The 20,203-nt window shown below is 32.6% G+C and overlaps 1 protein-coding gene across 1 annotated transcript in view; it reads left to right on the top strand.

Moving 5' to 3' along the window:
* The window catches only part of LOC123661047 (homeobox protein GBX-1), a 38,576-nt gene that overhangs the window by 9,175 nt on the left and 9,198 nt on the right, over nt 1-20,203 (top strand). The window contains 1 exon segment of the mRNA XM_045596060.1: nt 19,159-19,325. Coding sequence (XP_045452016.1) covers nt 19,159-19,325 — 167 coding nt within the window.

Here is a 20,203-nt window from a genome sequence, read left to right as displayed (position 1 = left end):
ACGAGTCTCCCGATGACATTCTGAAGAAGTTCTTCGTTTCATTCGAATAAGCATTACTAATTTTAGATCATCAGTGAATAAATAAGCTTCGGAAATATTATACTATATATTTAATCGCACTCAAAAATACATTTAGAAATATAACATAAAAATAAGCTTTATAGCAAAGGTGGAATTATATCTGAAAAAGATTTCTTCCAGCCAACTCGTGGTCATGAGTAAGTGCTTTATATAGCGAAGCAAACAGTGTAAAAAATATTTATTTAAGAAGAAGAAAATAGCTTCCAAAGAAGTATAGGATGATAAATTTATATATTTAAAAATGTAACATACTACATACTAACAAATATGTACATACCAAAATACTAAAACACTTATACACATACATAAACATATACATACTCACCGTAGGATATAAGTAAATACATACATATTCTATATTATATAGATGATTACACATTAGATATTGAAAGCAAGTATTTTTTAAATTTATATTTAAAGGAAACATGAGAAGGACCAGTTTGGATGACTCTTGGGAGTTTGTTCTATAGTATGGAGGCATGCCATGCGAGGCCGCCTGGAACGAGTAGAAGAGGGCAGGATGTGAAACCGGGATCGAAGATACGATGGAACATGAGGGTATTAAAGAGAATGGACAAGGATGTGCATATCACGCCGAAGACGAATAGGGAAAAATGTTGAAAATAGGACACAACTTCATTAATAAATGTTTTAAAAAGAATTGTACCTTAATGTAATCCCTGAGGAACGCTGGGCACCGTTAAATATAACGTGAGATTTGCAGTTCGAAAATTAACTATCAAACCATTTTAAAATCACACCACCAATACCGATAATCGATTATTTGTGGATTAAAACTAACCCTATCAAAGGATTTGGAAAGATCCGAATAATTAGTGTCTACCTATATTCGGCGATCAACAAACTCCATTAAGCTTTCTACAAAAATAATGAGATTTGTATTAGTTATCAACCTCGTACAAAACCATATTGCCTCTCGGTGATTAGGTGTTTAATAATATGTCTGAAATAGGAAAGGATTAGGGTTTCGAAAACCTTTGCAATTACTGATTAATATGGAGACAAGTCTATATTTTTTTTTCTTTATATCCCTTTTAGAGTTAGTTTTAAAAAATGGGAACAATTTTTGCTTCCTTCCAACTTAAAAAACTGACCCGAAATCAATTTGTTATAAATAATTGTTCGGCCTTTTGGCTAAGATCAAAGTGTAACGGCAATGTAACCTGGTTAGCACATTAGCACATTTTTGTACAAAAAAGCAATCAGTCCGTTCCAGATCCTTTGGTTAGTTTTAGTTTTTTAGGCTAAGATCTAGACTAGGAAAAACCGAATTAGAAAAACCGAATTATGGGGTTTTTGGGTGTGGAGGGCGGAGGGTGTAGGGGAATCTATACAAGGTAACACTGTCACACCTCAAAACCCCATGGTTATGGAGATATCCATGGTTAAAGTTTTGAGGTTAGAAGAAGAATTTAAAGCTATTATAATACCTTTGAGCTCGTACTGTTTGCATTGTGTGACAAATCGACACTTTTAAACAAAATAACGCGTCAGACATAATATTCTAATAAAATTAGTAACATTGCGTGCTAGAATATAGGTTTAGAAATTCGAAAAATACCCAAAACCGAATCGGAGCACCCCACTGTCCACGTGGTCTTGGTCTGTCCTACCCTTAGAGTGCTTGTTTTATGCCACGGAGGCGCGAAGGGAGGGCAGCCCTCGCCCGCCGTGCGAAAGCGCGCGAACGAATGCGTAGAGGAGCGGCTGAGGCTGGTCGCCGAAGGCTGCGGAACGGAGCATGAGTGAGCTAAGGGCGGAAGGGCTGCACTTCCCGCAGCGCCGGAGCCAAGCGTTCCTCTAACTTTAAAGGTGGTAGATTAATTTGAAAAAACGCGTCTGAAATGTGAAAATAACGTGTGAAAGCTACGAAATTCTTCTTCTAACCTCAAAACTTTAACCATGGATATCTCCATAACCATGGGGTTCTGAGGTGTGACAGTGGTACCAGGGGCAGCGTTCTTCCCCCCCTTCCCCCACGGTCCCGAAATTCGGTTTTTCCTAATCTAAAGCTTTACCGTTTTTTAAATTGTAATTGTGTGTGTTGTGTAATACTACTAACAAAAATGTACTTAAGTTATATATTTCTATTGGTTTAGTAAAATTTCTAAAATCATTTAAAACGTGACATATACCATGTTTTTTATTTTCATTGGCGGAGCTCGATATTTCGACATTATCTACGGATCTCTTGTTCACGACACTGAAGTTTGCGGGTAGATGTGTTAACAGTCCTGTATGGACACTTCTAAAGCCGTTAGGCTTTAGAAGTGTCCATACAGGACTACCTCCTTTCTCGTACGTTTGCTGAGTAAACACTAATCACCACAACTACCGTTGTTTTCACCCCTACTAAAATTTGATCGAAATGTATTAGATTTTGTGCTTCCATTTTCATAAACTGACATATTTTTTTTAAGGTCAGTAATTTAAAATAGAACTTTTTTTGTTTTAAGTGGTAAATAATTATAGCACGTATTTACGCTACATAAAGTTTGTATATAAAAGCGTTGTATATTGAAGCGCTTGTGAGTAGGTACCTACACCCCCATCGGCGTGTCACGTACATCGCTAACAATGGCCGCGTGGAACGTGAACGCAATTTCTTAGAATCATAGAGATACATTAACTATTATTAAAATGTAACAACAAACATAACCCAAAAATAACAAATACTTCTTTAGTAATTATTACATTTTTATATTTTATAATTTATTCGCTTACTTCAAAATGAATGAGTACATATTAAATTAAATTGATAAATCTTAAATTTAGTATTTGCAAATTACTCTTTAAAGTTTTTTTTTTTTGGATATCATTATTCTGTACTAATTAAGTTATAAGTACAAAGTATGGTGACCAATTCCTATCCTAGTCCTAGTATATGTCCTAAATAAAATATACAAAACGCACGTTCCTTATATTATTTTTCAACCGACTTCAAAAAAGGAGGTGACTCAATTCGCCCGTATATATATATTTTTATGTATGTTCGGCGATAACTTCGTCGTTTATGAACCGATTTTGATAATTCTTTTTTTATTAGAAAGAAGATATCCCTGATGTAGTACCATGATAAGGAAGATAGGATCTGATGATGAGATCCCAGAGAAATCGAGGGAACTCGAAAATCCGCATAGCTTTTTACTGGGTGTACCGATTATGGTAATTTTTAATTTAATCGAAAGCCAATGTTTATCATGTAGTCACATTTAAATTTCATCGAGATCTGATCACAACTTTTGGAGTAATCTTTGATAATGCGTATTTACTTGACTAATTTTTCGTCTACCTACGTTGTATTACTTGTCGATATAATTGAAGTCGGTTTTTTTTTCGCTTGCCTGCAAACACAATTATTTATCAGTAATTTCATTATTCCCTCTTTTAACCTGTGACAGGGATATAAAAGGCCAATATCTCTGAGGTCTAAATTTTATAAGCATTTATCAATAAGTATTGCGTGCGTGGACAACAGTGCCAATAAAGGAAAAAAAAATGAATTCCGGAACTTTCTTTGCAGCAATACAGCAAACAGTTACATCTTTTTAAAGTAAGGACTACACACATACGTATATGAATAAGTAATTATGTGAAACAATACCCGCACTCCGAACATATAATAAACGCCAGTGCAGCGTCAATCAATCCGGTCAGGCAGACTTTATAACAGTACGTTTGATAGAACATGAATATTAATATCGATTTGACAATCTATCCCAATTCTCGTTGCACACACTCGTTATTTTTCGGTTCATACCTTTGATATTACAATGCTTGCTTATAACATACTAGCTGATCTGGTGAAATTTGTATTGCCAATATGTTTTCGTTAATAGGTACTTAAGTATAGGCTCTTTTTATTTTATTTTATACAAATCTTGTCCTAACAATTACAAAAACAAAATAAATATTCAAAAAATTAACAAAACCTAAGTAAACTACTGTCAATTGAATTTATTTGGGTTATTAGTTTATCCACCTGCAATAATTTGAAGTATAACGCATTCAGCCTCTAAAACATGCCACTTCCGGGCATAAGCCCTTTCTCCATGTAGGAGAAGGATTGGAGCTTAATCTACCACGCTGCTCCACTGCGGATTGCCGGATATGTTCCCTACTATGAGTAACGATCGTTATTAGGTATTTATGATAACAACCGGGACCGGCGACCGGGAACACAAGGACGGCACAAACACCCAAACCACGGCAAACATATGTATGGCCAATACAAATGGTTTTTTTGTATTTAAGTGATATATCCACAGGCTTATAATGCCTGTGCTTTTGTTATTCCATTTTTTTTTTGTTTAAACATACATCGGTACTTCACTGCAACTTTAGAATCCTAGAAACGTTAATAACTAGTCTTAAAATTTCTAAAAGTCGACGTGAGTCCACTGATCAAGACTATTCTACATATTTTTTTATATAGTTATTATTTTTATTATATTTACACTTATTTGCTAACTACAATATATGGATACTTATTTTCTAGCTACAATATATGTACACTTACTTGCTACTTACAATGTACACTTAACCTATGTTATTGTTAGTAGTTAGGTACTTTTTTTTGTGTGCTTAGAAATCTTTTTATCCATTTTACTTTCTTTTTTTTAATTTTTATTAATATATTATATGACTAATCCTATCTTATAATACAAATGTTTGTCATGTGCTGGGGATCAAACCCGCAACCACCAGCACAATCAGTGCTGTGACCGTTCTGCCAATGCGTTTGATAACGCTATAATAAGCTTACATTTAAACAAATAGACAAATTAAAATGTATTACAAAAAAAAAATAGTTGGCAAACCATAATGCCAAACATGCTTTCTTTATTGTTGTATAACATAAGCATTAAAGTTGCTTACCTTAGGAACAGACCGTGCGTGTATGTTATAGATATCAAACAACTAAAATATGTGCTTTTTAGCTCATTTATGCATTGTTTACTATTGGAAACTTTATTGCTTGGTTTATTATATCAGCTTTAAAAGTTTTTAATTTCTTGTATTTTTATTTTTTTGTACTTTTTGTCTCCTATATATAATATAAAAAAATGATGTGGTGTCATGGGACACCAGGTAGGAACGAAGTTCCTTCGGATAGTATAGAAGCAACAATATTTGGAAAAAAATGTTGTTTTTTATATAATATATTCTCTAGTTCTTAATTTTTTTTTTTATTTTGTTGATTGGTTTTTAATTAAGTACATAAAAGTATTTAGGAAATTTAGTATTTTAGAAAATAACAAATACCGTAAAATAAAATAAATCAAACAAAATAATAATAATAATAATTCAAACTGTTAAGTGAAATAAAAAAACATGTGTCTTTATTTATTTTTGTCGACAGTATAAAATTACATAAATAATTTTTAAAAAAGTTTACTAGTCATATTTTAATTTTACAAACGTCATATTATACAGTCGTGTGACTGATATCACGTCACTTCCGTTATATATTTTTCTTACGATTTTAGTATCACATTTTTTTCAGTTCGGTCGCCCAGCCAAATGTCAAGCCTGCCGTAAGGAACTTCGTGTCAATAAAAATTTAAAAAAAAACATTGACTTTATATAATATTACAAGGAATAAATAAACGTAGTGTCCCTAGTGTAGGCTGAGAGGAAAGAAAACAGGAGAAAAAGTCTCGGTACTCTTTTAAAATTCAAAGTCACAAAACGCTATAATGTGGCCATGAAACGATCAAGACAAACACGAGACAGCCAATCGTGTGTGCCGAAATCACATCATAACACCTGCTCACATTATTTGTTGCTATATCAATTGACAGGGCTGGTCATAGACATAGACCTGTTCGAGCTTATTTCAGTCCAGTACCTTTTCGTCATTAAGATATTATGTTACATCGGAACTTTTGACTAGGTGAACCGATTTCAATGGATTTTGTTTTAATTGAAATGTGTTGGGTGTCATTTGGTCCTATTTAAACTTAATTGAGATCTGACAAGTACTTTTAAAGTTATAATGCGTATTTACTTGTATATTTTTTGTCGACCCACGTTGTATTAAACCGCATAACTGTTTACTGGATTTATCGATTTTGATGTTTTTTTCTTTAATCGAAAGCTAATGCTTGTCATGTAGTTTTGTATAAATTTTATTGAGATCTGATAACTACTTTTTGAGTAATCATTGATAACGCGTATTTACTTGACTGTTTTTTCGTCTACTTACGGTGTATTACTTATCGATGTAATTTAAGTCGGTTTGTTATTCGTTTGCAAGCAAAAACAATTATGTTTTTGTTGAGTAATCGTTACGTAGTATAAAACAATGTCTAAAGGCTGGAATTGCTATAGTTTTAGATGTTTCTAATCTGATGTCATAAACACATAAACACTTTTTTTTGCGCTTACGTTACAAATATTTATTGTAACACGTGGTTCAATAAGTCCCGAGACTAAGTACTAAAAAAAGGCCTTTTTTATAAAATTAATTTTTATTCATCAACATAGTCTCCTCCAAGAGCGATACAGTCCCTCCAACGCTTTTCTAACTTTTCTATCCCATGTGTGTAGAACGATTTGTCTTTGGCTTCAAAATAAGCCTCCGTTGCTGCGATAACTTCACTATTTGAGTCAAATTTCTTACCCTGAAGCATTTTTTTGAGGTCTGCAAACAGCCAGTAATCGCTAGGGGCCAAGTCTGGCGAATAAGGGGGATGAGGAAGCAATTCGAAGCCCAATTCGTTAATTTTGGCCATCGTTCTCACGGACTTGTGACAAGGCGCGTTGTCCTGGTGAAACACCACTTTCTTTTTGTTCATGTGAGGCCGTTTATCCGCAATTTCTTACTTCAATCGCTCCAATAAGCACATGTAATAGTCACTATTTATATTTTGCCCCTTTTCAAGGTAGTCGATGAAAAGTATTCCATGCGCATCCCAAAATATAGACGCCATAACCTTACCGGCCGATTTCTGAGTCTTTGGACGCTTCGGGCGGCTTTCACCAGCCGCTCTCCACTCCGCTGCCTGCCGATTGGATTCCGGAGTGAAATGGTATATCCAGGTTTCATCCATTGTTACATACCGACGTAAAAAATCCTTTTTATTATGATTCATCGGCGCCAAACATCGCTCTGAATCATTGATACGTTGTTCCTTTTGATTAGTTGTAAGCAAACGCGGCACCCACTTAGAAAAAAGCTTTTTCATGGCCAAATTTTTATGTAAAATAGTGAAAACACTACCTATAGCTGAAATCTTCACTATCTCGGCTATCTCTCGCACTTTTACCTTCCGATCTTCCAATACGATTTTGAGGACTTGGTTAATATTTTGTTGAGTCACTGCTTCATTTGGACGACCTGAGCGTTCCCCATCATTGGTGTCCATGCGACCGCGTTTGAAGTCGGCATACCACCGACAAATGGTTGCTTTAGAGGGAGCTGATCCTGCATAACATTTTATAAGCCATTGCTGTGCTTCAACGGTATTTTTTCCCATTAAAAAACAATGTTTTATCAACACGCGAAACTCGTTTTTTTCCATTGTATCGAAATTACAACCGTAGCGTCACTTAAATGTTTCAAAATCAATAATTTTATTGTTCCATTTTTTAAAATTTGACACATATTCTTGTATTGATAGCCAGTACTTTTTAAAAATCAAAAGAGTTTTTAATATATGCGCCATTTCCAGGTTAGTCTCGGGACTTATTGAACGATCTAGTATATTTAGTATCAGCATTGCACTCGTGCTAAGCCGGGGCGGGTCGCTAGTTTTAATATAATATAATACGCTTGTACGGGTATTAATTAGACTTGACATTTTTTTACATTTAGTTGTCAAAAATTTTTATCTAACGAAGATGATAAGTAGTATTCTAAGTTATAGTAAGTAATACTAATTTAATCGAAATCAGTTCAATATTTATTAGAAATCCATTTAGATACAAAGTGACAAAAATTCTTAAAATAATTGTTTTGATAAAGAATTATTAAATATGCCATAAACTAAATGGCCCTGGCTGTGATTTTATTGTATCACCAGTATGGACTGGTATATATTTTACATAGGTTGTTTAAATTTTGGTCCAAGTTTGTATTTCACAGTTTATACTTGCTATGCCTGCGACTACGTTCGCGATTGCTATTTCTTTCACTCTGCTTATAAATAAAAGCATGTGCGCCAGTTTAAATGATGACACTTTTTTCAAAGGTTCATTCCAAACTATAAATGGGAATAAAGTTAACTTATTACTAGAAGTTATTAGATATTCAGTTTTATCATATATTTAATTTTCAAGAGCAATAAAATCAAATTTCACAAAAACTTTAAAAATAAGTCTTTTATATTTTTTTTTCTTTTGTTTAATAAATTTGTAAATTATATTAAATAGATGACTACTTTCCTCTCAAGTAGTTTTGACATCATTAGCAACCAAGTTACTTACGGACAGATATTATAAAATAAAACAGATTTTCGGCAAATGTTGATTACCGATAACGAGTATCCAGTACTGATTTATTATTTATTTATTGATTATTATTATTGAGTGCACTTCAAAAATCTTTCATTATTAAATTAATAAAATCATTCACTATATGCCTATTGCAATCCACTGCTGGACATAGGCTTCCACAAGTTCGCGCAAAAGTCCGAACACAGGCCGAAAATTGGTCGCACCGAAGACGCTGCTACCCATCTTCGGCCTGTGTTCAAAGCCAAGTGTTGGATGGTTATCCCGCCATCAGTCGGCTTTTTAAGTTCCAAGGTGGTAGTGAAACTGTGTTATTCTTAGTTGCCTCTTACGACATCCACGGGAAGAGAGGGAGTGGCTATATTATTTACTGCCGTAACCATACAGCAGACTCAGTACAAGTAAAATGACAATTGTTCTTATATAGCTTAGTACCTATCTACAGATATACATATTCTTCTATCTAGGATCGCGGTTTCGATTGCCGCTCGGAATATTAATTTATTCTTGGTCTGGGTTATGGTTATATACTTATTTACACAGTGCTTAAGGAGCACGCCGTAACCACACAGCTTAAATTAAATTAACACAGCTAAAATGAAATTAATTAAATTAATAAAATAAGTTTCTAAAAATAAAAAAATAAGTTAGAGCTAGACTTTCAAGACGAACCTACCGACCACATACAGTGCATAATAAGTAAGTTATATATTAGAATATCAAGACACCTACCAAAGCTTGTAAATATAAAAAAAAAAAAAACAAAATAAAAGAATCGTTTATCTAAGAAAAATTGACAAGGTACAATTATTTTATGACACGTTTCCATATCCTGTCATTTAAGATATTCATTTCTAGTTTCTCATCTGTGTCGCGTATAATTTGACAGACAAGTAACCTATCCTTTTTGTCAACACAAAAGTTCCGTCCGCTTTCCCAAAGTTACTCTTTAACTAAAATGATCTTGTTAATGATAAAAAAGCATCATAGCGCCTTTAAATAAGTTGTGTTGTTTTATGATTAAATTCCTATTATTTAGTAGTTGTGATCCGCAGATTCACCTGCGTTAATTTGACGATAAAAAAGGAAGGCTTTCCTTCTTCTTAAAGGATTACCTTCCTCTTTAAATGGACTATCCAACTTAGAGAATTTTTTCAATTCAAACCAATAGTTCCTGAGATTAGTACGCTTAAACAAAGAAACAAATAAACCAACTTTTCAGATTTATAATATTAGTATAGAATCGTACAAATTAAGATATATAAAACATGTCTTTTACACTTTCGCGACGTATTTATATAATATACTGACTCTAACTACATAGATTGACAGAATAATCTGGAATGATTAAGCGAAAGCAACGATTTTTTTTTATTAAGTCATTTTTTCATTTGTCATTGTTATAGTTTACGCTAAAGTACCTGGGTGACCGAGCTTAGCTCGGTATTTTTAGTAAATCCTGTTTTTTGGAAATCATGTTTAAATACGAATTGCGTATTTATAAAAATATGAATAATATTTTTCGATTTCACCGACAAAAATAAAAAATATTAACTGGTTATTTAAATAAAAAATCACGAATGCAGTTAAAAAAATCGACCGTGAAAAATTTGAACCGTGGTCTTCTCAGTCGTTTACCGACCGGTCGATTTCCCACGTGAGCTATTACAACTTAATTAACAATTGCGAAATTTACCTTCGTATTCTAACTATCTTGTAGCCACGATATATAGATATAGATACGAGATATTGTATATATATATATATATATATATATATATATATATATATATATATATATATATATATATATATATATAATATCTCGTATCGTCGTAAATAGTTGACAACCAATCCTTTTTCATTATTGACATTATTCTACATTTTTAAAATCTAAATACGCCACTATCCAAATATTTTGGATATATCGTCGGTTAAATGGAAAAATGACATTTCACAAAATTTTCTAAAGACGAGTGTGAATGGAAGGGTTGGTTAAAAAAAAAACAAATAAGGGACGTCTTGGAAAAAGGCCAGGTCAAGAGTACCCTAAACCGAAGAGCATGTATGAAGGGAATAATGAAAGTGGACGAAGCGAAAGAAGTATGTAAAGATCGCAGCAACTGGAAAGAAGTGGTCTCTGCCTTCCCCTACGGAAAAGAGGCGTGATTATATGTATGTATGTATATATAAGACTTTTTACTGAATTTTTTGTTCAATCACAATAAAATAGAAAGTTAGTGCAAGAATTTTCGTGATCGGATCAGTTTTTGCGAAGATACCACTACAAACAAACAAAGATAGAAACTTTATCTCTTTATAATATTAGTATAGAGATGTCTCTATTTGTGCATGTGACAATGGTTAATAGTTTCTTATTACTTATATATATATTTAAATACCTACATAAGTAAGTATAAGTATTAAAATATATTTGTACTAATGTTCACGAAAAAGGCTATTAAATATCGACGTAATTTGTCGTTTCTATAACTTCTTCATTTTTATATTTAAATATTAATATTCCTTACGAATAAAATTTTACTACATAATAGTGTCCCATCAATGCATATCTTTACAATTTCATAAAATATTTGCTAAAACTCAAACAGCTGTAGTCAACTTAACAAATACCCAAATTCTGTCAATATGTTTACATTACAATGCAATGAATTCAAGTAAATGAAGTGAAAGCAATGGTTTTCAAAAGGGATGTCCGCGTGAAGTGCAGTGAATGTCGAATATGGTGTATTATAATAAAAGACGCGTGTCGGTCGTGTGCGCATGTCGTCAACGAGGGATCGATTAAACATGTATTTTTACCTGTGTATACACACAACATTATCGTAATAACAAAAAAAAATAACGTTTAATACTTACTGAAAGAGTTTCATTGTTTTATGTAAAATCCATAACTATTTATTTTAAAATTGACTCAAAAGATTAGTTGCATAAAATAATACAAAGTATCAGGTTGACAATATTATTTATTTATTTCTCGGCAGTTGACAAAATTACTTGAAGAATCTTAAAAGAAGAACGTAAATATACGCAATGTACGTAACAGACTGCAATTTCTAACTTTACTTTTTTACATCACTTTTTGAAATCTAATTTTAGGTACCTGGTTCGAATATGGCCACCTTAAGGTTTATTATCTTTTTTTTATAATAACAAAGCTAAAAAAATACAAGTTTTAGCATTTTTTAATGAAGAGTGGCTATTTATCTTTATTTTTTATTTATTTAAAAATTTATGTACACTACGATAGCAAAAAGAAATAGCTCTTATAAACAATGCTGGTACAAAGGCACTACTTATCCCATGATAGAATCTCTTCCAGCAGTCCTGCCACAGGAAACTTATAAAACAGTCGCAAAATTAGCGTGTACAATCTAAACATATTGAGAATAAAAATATAATATATAATAAATACATAATTATACAATATATAAATGCACATATACATAATAATGTATACACACATAGATACAAATAATATGATACTTATACATACACGCATACACATATACGATACATACAATAATATATTCCAATACGCATAAGGACACTTAATTAAATTGATTTTAGACTAGGATTGATTAAGGTAGAATTTAATTTTATAATTTTTTTAATTTAAGGTAGAAAATTAAGGTAGATTAAATAGCGATAGTGTTTTGCAATCGAGAATTTCATATGGTAGGGAATTCCTAAGTCTAACGGAATGTACAGTAAAGGAGTACTTGAATAAAAATCGGTACGGTGGGTGGGCATCTGAAGAAGAGAACGTTTAAGAGATCTGCCCGGAGAATGATATTTATAATAAAGGCAAAAAATACAAAGATAATAAACGATAAATAGTATTTTAAACAGTTTAAAAAAAAAATTGGCCATATTTCCGACAGGGTAGGTTAATAGGTTATACATATGTGAAAATATTTCTTGTGTGTATTTACTTGTTTAAAAACCAGTACTTAGTAACTGAAATAAAAATGGATATTAAATTTTAATAGTGTTTATTTAAAAGATATTCTTTGGAAGACATTCATTAAAAATAATGAACAATATTTAATAAGTAATATATATTTGAAAATATCAACAATGAGATTAAATCAACATTGGTATTCAAACAACAAGATAGAAAATCAACAAAAATTTAAAAAAGAAAACGTAACATTTGAGATCCTTCATAGATAAACGAGTTAATACAAATTTGTCAGTATCTACTTTTGTTAACCCAACGCAGTCTGCAGCCTGCTACTCTAACCTCATTGCAAACGTAACAATACCAATTGTTTAGATTTTTTAGAAAGTCTTTTACCTTTTTGGTTAGAAAAATTGGAAGTTACTGCTTCACTCTTACTCATATTAGCAGAATATTGTTCTCTTTTTGGGAAGAAACTTTAGATGGTCCTGGCTCATTAGTTTTCTTAGTAAACATTGATTTTTTTAGCTCCTTTTCAAGACTATTAATAACTTTTGCCCTTGGCGTAGTTTTTAGGCTAGACGTTTTCTCCAGAGTTTTTGAAACTTCACAAAAAGATGAATATGACTCATCTAATGTTGTGGACCAAACGTTTCTGTAAATAAACGCTGGCCATATTTACAGCCAAGTTACGATTGTTGCAGCCGCAGATGCCAAAAAAAAAGCAATTTACTTATAATAATTTATTAATCTACATTATAATTAAACTTAATACTAAAGAGGTGATTCCCTACTGATGTTAAGTAGAAGAATGATTTAATAAAACGAAGTTGAAGAAAGGTTTCCACGGTGTGGCCGTCGCTGCGGTGGTCTCTGCGGTGGTCGCTTTCCGTTGCTTGCCATCTTCGTCCGAAATGATGTTGAAATCTTGCACGTGTGCCGTACAGAGAAAATAAGGTTGTGGGCACACCTGGGTTTCTTATATTCAAATATATTGTTTAATTATCTTCGTATGAAGTTAAGTCGGAGGCACACTGATACCGTGGGGTTAGGCTAGTGTAACACCTCCCCCCGTAGAACAGCGACTGTTGAAGACTGATGTCGTAAACTGCGCTGGAAGATTATCAGGATCCACCCTTCTGGTACTTGGGACAGTGTAGACAGCTTGCATTTCCGGATTATTTCCTTCATTTTCTTTCGTTGTTTTAGCTGGTGGTCTGGTACGACGCTTCCAATAGTATACGCTTAGAAGGGCGCATATACTTAATAGTATGGTTACATACATAGGTATCGTAGTGTGATAGATACCATAGTTTTCTTCGGTTTTTAACTTTATAGGTTGCTGCATAGAAATTCTAGTATTAATTTCTTGAAGGTTTAAAAAAGCTTACTGAGTTAAGGGTGACTGCAGGCTGTAAGCTTTGATCGGCAGTGGTGTAATTAGGCATATTCAATAATTTCAGCGCCTGTCCTTTTAAGCGATCCTTGGAATTAGAAATAGTGAATTGTGGTGTTTCCATATAACATTGGTTAGGGATTATGACGAGATAGCTGCCGTGAAGAGTTTCATAGGAGTGTCGCTCGCAGAACAAGTGGACCTTTGTTGATTCAGGAAAACTGACTGTGTAATGCTTGTCATCCGATTCTTCATATGCTGCGTGGCTTAAAGTGACAGTCATAGACTTACATAAGGGGCTGCGCTCCTGCGTTGTTATAAGTCGTTGTATGCAGTCTTCTGATTGATTAAGAGGGTTCGGCTTTTCTATACATAAATGCCACTTGTTGGCCTTCGGGCATTCAGCCTCTATGTACCTGAATTCTTTCTCATGGATAACTAGGAATGGAAAGGTGGGTGATAGGACCTGATGGTATTTATTGGGAACCATAGATAATTTATATAAATTATAGATATAAGATATAACTATTGGGATTTTAAAAACTAAAACTATCTCATTACCTACTTAAAATGATCCTACCTATTTATGTCATAGTATTCTCTTATGTCTAAATTAATTATATGTTCGCTGTCGTATAATAATGACAGCTTATCTATAATAGAGCGCAAGGTGGTTTGATCTAAAGCCGAATGATGTAAAGTGGGAGTTTTAACAAACTCTAGAATATTCTGTAATTTAATTATCTCCTGTGAAATATAATCTACATCGTCACTCAATATCAGTAGTGTTTGAGCAAGATGAGCATATTTCATTTTGAATTTAACCTTATATTACTTAACCTAGGTACTATTCCAAATTTTTCGCGGATGAAATTTTTTTTGAATTTATAAATTAACACAAAGCTATATAAATTATAATTATAAATATGTATAATAAGCCTAAAATTCACACATAAAAATTATGCGATATAATTTTTATGGATTACCTAAATATATTTGAATTTAATTTAACACACAGATTTATAATTATGTAAAATATTATGTATATATAATACGACTAAAATTCAGACATAAAAATTATGCGATATAATTTTTATGGATTATTTAAATATAATAAGTGAATTAAAATTAACACACAGACAAATAATCATATAAAATATGTATAATACGACTAAAATTCAGACATAAAAATTATGCGATATAATTTTTATGGATTATTTAAATATAATAAGTGAATTAAAATTAACACACAGACAAATAATCATATAAAATATGTATAATACGACTAAAATTCAGACATAAAAATTATGCGATATAATTTTTATGGATTATTTAATTATAATAAAAGGCTTATAGGATAGGTTTGGGTAAGGAACTTGAAAGATTCAAGGTTGTCCTTTGCATTTTTCTTAGCCGAATCGATTTCTAGATTCTCTTTGGCTGCAACTTCTGTAGATTCTTCGTATAGTACTCGATCGTAGTTCGAAAACCACACGGGTGGCACGCGTCGTGATGATTTTTGATCCCGAATCTCGCGAACCGGCCCGCGAGTACTATCCTACCGACTGCGCCAGTTACGATTGTTGCAGCCGCAGATGCCAAAAAAAAGCAATTTACTTATAATAATTTATTAATCTACATTATAATTAAACTTAATACTAAAGAGGTGATTCCCTACTGATGTTAAGTAGAAGAATGATTTAATAAAACGAAGTTGAAGAAAGGTTTCCACGGTGTGGCCGTCGCTGCGGTGGTCTCTGCGGTGGTCGCTTTCCGTTGCTTGCCATCTTCGTCCGAAATGATGTTGAAATCTTGCACGTGTGCCGTACAGAGAAAATAAGGTTGTGGGCACACCTGGGTTTCTTATATTCAAATATATTGTTTAATTATCTTCGTATGAAGTTAAGTCGGAGGCACACTGATACCGTGGGGTTAGGCTAGTGTAACAGCCATGCAATTTTTTTGCTTTTATATTAACAAATAAAAAACACGCAATGTTTTGATAAATATAAAAAGAAATATTAAATTACAATCGTCGCAGAACATCGTAATGTAAATAGCCACGATTTTTATTAGAAAAGCAACAAAATACAAGACAATACTTAATGTTTTTATAACCTCACCAGCATGTTTCACTATAGTGGACGCTGGGCGACCAGCGAGTGCGCGGGAAGGGTGACAAATACGCTGTTCAGATACATGCGACATTAGCGACAAGTTATGGTCACTTTGAGGTTATTACAAAGTTTCGTGTTTTAAATAATGGCATGTGGCCATATTTTCCGGCTGCACATATTCGGCCCAGGCGCTATACTACCAGTATTACGTTCAGTATACTTTTCACTATTTCCAAAACCAAACTTGAAAAAAAGGAAAAAATTACTATACAACCTTAATGGCAATAGATGACAAATTAAAGATTTATTAAGTATCTCACTTGTTCATGCTCGTAACATATTAACAACTAAATAATAACAACTCAGAAGTAACACACGCATAAAAATTTTCAATAAAGAGTCTACTTGACATAATAGAGTGCGCTCGCGCCGCCGGCACCCCCAAATCCGATAAGCCCATTGTAATTACAGCGCGCGATCAGCTGCCACTCGAAAAAAGTTAAAAGAAACATTAATTAAGTATTAAAATAGAAAGAAATAAAGAAATTCAATTATTGGTATTTTTATAAGTATTTGGTAACAAAATCAATAGAATGTTCTTGAAATTGTTTTGTTTTTCCTAAGACAATTAAGAAACAATCTTCTTTTTATAATAAAATAATAAAAAAGTTGAATTTCAATTATTGTTGATATATATTTTTGAATATTTTGCTAGTAAAATTAATACAGATATATAGGTTTTATAAAATTAGTACTAAATATACCTACCTTTTTTTTTCAATATAGATCAATCAATCAGCATTTTTTATTATGTTTAGTAGTAAGCATTTATTTTACGTTGACAAAATCGATATATTAAGTAAAGTAAATATAGTCTTAACTAGCAATCACCACAAAGCACCCTAATGATACTTTCTAAAGCCGTGAAGCAATACTGCAATGAATCAAAGATCTCAATCAGAGGGATTTGCGGCATTTGCGCCGATTATAAAACTATTAAGGGCCTGCGACATATGGACGCTGGGGGCAAAGCGACCTGGAGCCCCGCGGAGCGCCAGAGGGTGCCAAATACGTAATAGATTTTTATTTTAAATATAAAATTGCTATTTATTTGAAAGCACTACTTTTAGAAGTGTTAAGTTAACTTTGCGCTAGTTGCAAAAAACAGTTGACTACTAATTTTAAACCGTTTTTTTTTTTTCGATCTATAATATTTTTACTAACACATAACAGTACCACGAATAGTAGGCATCTACTAGCCAAACGTGAACGATTGCCTGTCGCTTTGGATTTTTTTTTTTTGCGCTTACGGCTGACGTCTTATCTATTTTTTTTTTAGTAATATGTTTTCTACTGAATTCAAGGTATTTTACTGTCTTCCGTTTCGTCACTTTTTAGGAGAAGAAGTTAAAGAAATAGCTTCTTAGTTAGTGGGTACATACTCATAATAGAATAAATGGGTCAATTAGTGTGACATTTCGCTTATCTAATATATGCATTTAAGGAAATATTTAAGCGTCTTTTATAGAAAAACACAATAAGTCAAATTTAACGACAACAGTTACTTTTTTAATACACCTTATTCCTGTCTACTTTTCAAGTCATCTGACACCTTTCGATCGCCACAGATGGTGCTTTTATGTCAATCGTCATAATTAGGGGATTAAGGCCCCCTAATGACATGTTACATTGAATCTTTGTTACGCCCCCGAACAAATGTTCTCTATTTTGAACTACAAATAAATATTGTGCGTTGACTTGTCGCAAGTCACTCGTGGTCGTGTCAAATTAATGTTTGTTCCCTTTATAATGGAAAACAAAACCGCAAATTTCGATGGCTTTCCATTTAAACATTGTAAAAATGTAGAGCAGTTCAAAGAAATCATGTTACCTTAATTGTATTACGAAAAATTGTTAGGCAGAAGCGTAACCGATATATACGCCATCAAAGCCTCTAAAACATAGAAACGAGAAAAAAACAGCCTTTTAAACGTTAAAAGGCTCCGTTTACCGCGGACGCAAACACTTAGCTCCATGTTAATTAATAAGTAGCTGGGACGCCGTCAAAGGGAATGCATGAATACTTGCCAAACCGACCTCCGACGGTGCTTTTAAAATCTCCCCCTCTTAATTCCAAAGCTCAGAGAAACCAAAGGTAAACTGATTATGTCGCCAATATGCGATTTTTTACAGAAACGAGCTTAAAGACTTGAATATGTGAGAGTATGTGGATGGAACAGGTATAATAATAATGGGATTGCACTCTCTACCGCCTTCTAATTTTTTGAAAAAAAAACTAGTATATTTGTCTACTTGAAAAAATTAGTAGCAACGCTAATTTTTAAATGTAACATATATTGTAATTCTAATTTTCACTATTAATAACTTTTAATGTTATGAATACACACGACATGTAATTATTTAGCCTTAAGTAGCTGTTCGATTTATCATTAACAACTCTTACATAATGTGATTCAAATCGTCGTAAAGTGAATTCGTTCAGTGAACAGTACAAAGTTGATGCCGAATCATTGGTTGTAACAGTGTTAAAGCAACGCAATTACAATTACGGCGAGCTGAACTTGACCTACGGCAACAATCGATGCGACCCACTATGCAAATAAGAAGCGCTTCTTTGAACCGGACCTGCGCTAAGTGGGGTCGAGTGATAAGACCTTACGTAAAAATCTAGCTAAATATACATTTGTTTGGTCTCCTGAAATGGTCCTCTAGGCTCTGGTGCGTCTTTTCATTTAATTAGTCAATTAGCATAACTATAATACAAAATTATGTATTATAAATAAATGTTCTTTATTCTTGTCACATTTATCTCACTTCTATTAAACAGGTTATTTTTTATTATAATAATAATTGTTAAATTTCAATTAATCTTTTAAATTAATGGCTAATGTTGGTTAGTTTTTTTTTCTGTTGGTTTTTTGTTTCGTTATAGCAACTCGTAGTCTACATAAGACAATTCGAACAAGATTATTTTTATTACCTGTAAATAATTTGTTTATTAAATTAACATATTTTTATAATATCATAATTCTCAAACACTCGCCTGAAAAAAATTTATTCAGCTTAAATACTATAGAACAAAACAATAAAGTTTTGACTTTACCATTGAGATTTTGTTAAGCTACAATGATCTTCAACAGCCGAAGGAGCGTTCAAAAAATTGAAACCTGAACCAGGCGGAACGAGCTCGTCGGGAGGCGCGTCAGCCCTCTCCCCCTCCCTAGGCCCGCAGCACGCTGGGCACACGCCCACTACAGCTTCTTGCCCCACGCCTGCGAGAAGACGCCACAGAACGACATTTACACAGGTACTATTGCTGTTACAACACTACATCATAACTATGATGATATATTTTATAAATGCTATTATTTCGTGAAACAAAACGTAAAATGACGCGTTACGGGTACCTTGGTTACTTGCGGATCATACAGCTTTGTATTTGTTGTAAATGTTTTTTTTTCATATTTTATTAGTAGGTATATATAGGTCATAAGTATAAATGACATTTGTGCCAACTCTGACTTTAAAATGCTTATATCTATTTATTAAAATAAATACTGTTATATTTAGTCGAACGAAACGATAATTCATTAAGTTTACTTGACGTTCTTATATGTATTTAGTATGTAAAATACAGATATATATGTTTGAGGACTATTTAAAATTTAGATCCCTAACGACCTGTTAAAGCATCACAAATGGTACGATATTTTCTCATTGTTAGTTATAATGTACCTAAATATTTAAAACGAATGCGTAACTGCGATTTCATTGGCGTTGTCAGACATTTAAATTGTAGTCACAAATAGGAACATTGAAAAGAATAAGCAAAAAAATGATGCTATTTTTTCATATTATGTAACATTCGTATTTTTTTTAATTCATTTGTTACATTAAAAAAAGCCTGCATTACATTACATTTACTTGCAAAAGCCCTTAGGCTTGTCCGCAAGTAACAGTCTCATACATTTTATATAACACACACACACACACATATATATATATATATATATATATATATATATACATATATATATATATATATATATATATTGCTGTAACATTTACAATTTTTGTCAAACAAAGTTTTGCGTCTACCCTACTTATTAAAAATAGCTTCTCCTTTATTAATAAAACAATACTATCATCGACAGTATGGTCACAATACGATTGCAATAAGCATAC

This window comes from Melitaea cinxia, chromosome 16, assembly GCF_905220565.1.
Source record: "Melitaea cinxia chromosome 16, ilMelCinx1.1, whole genome shotgun sequence".
In the NCBI taxonomy this organism is placed as follows: domain Eukaryota; kingdom Metazoa; phylum Arthropoda; class Insecta; order Lepidoptera; family Nymphalidae; genus Melitaea; species Melitaea cinxia.
This window is presented reverse-complemented; position numbering and strand designations above follow the sequence as displayed.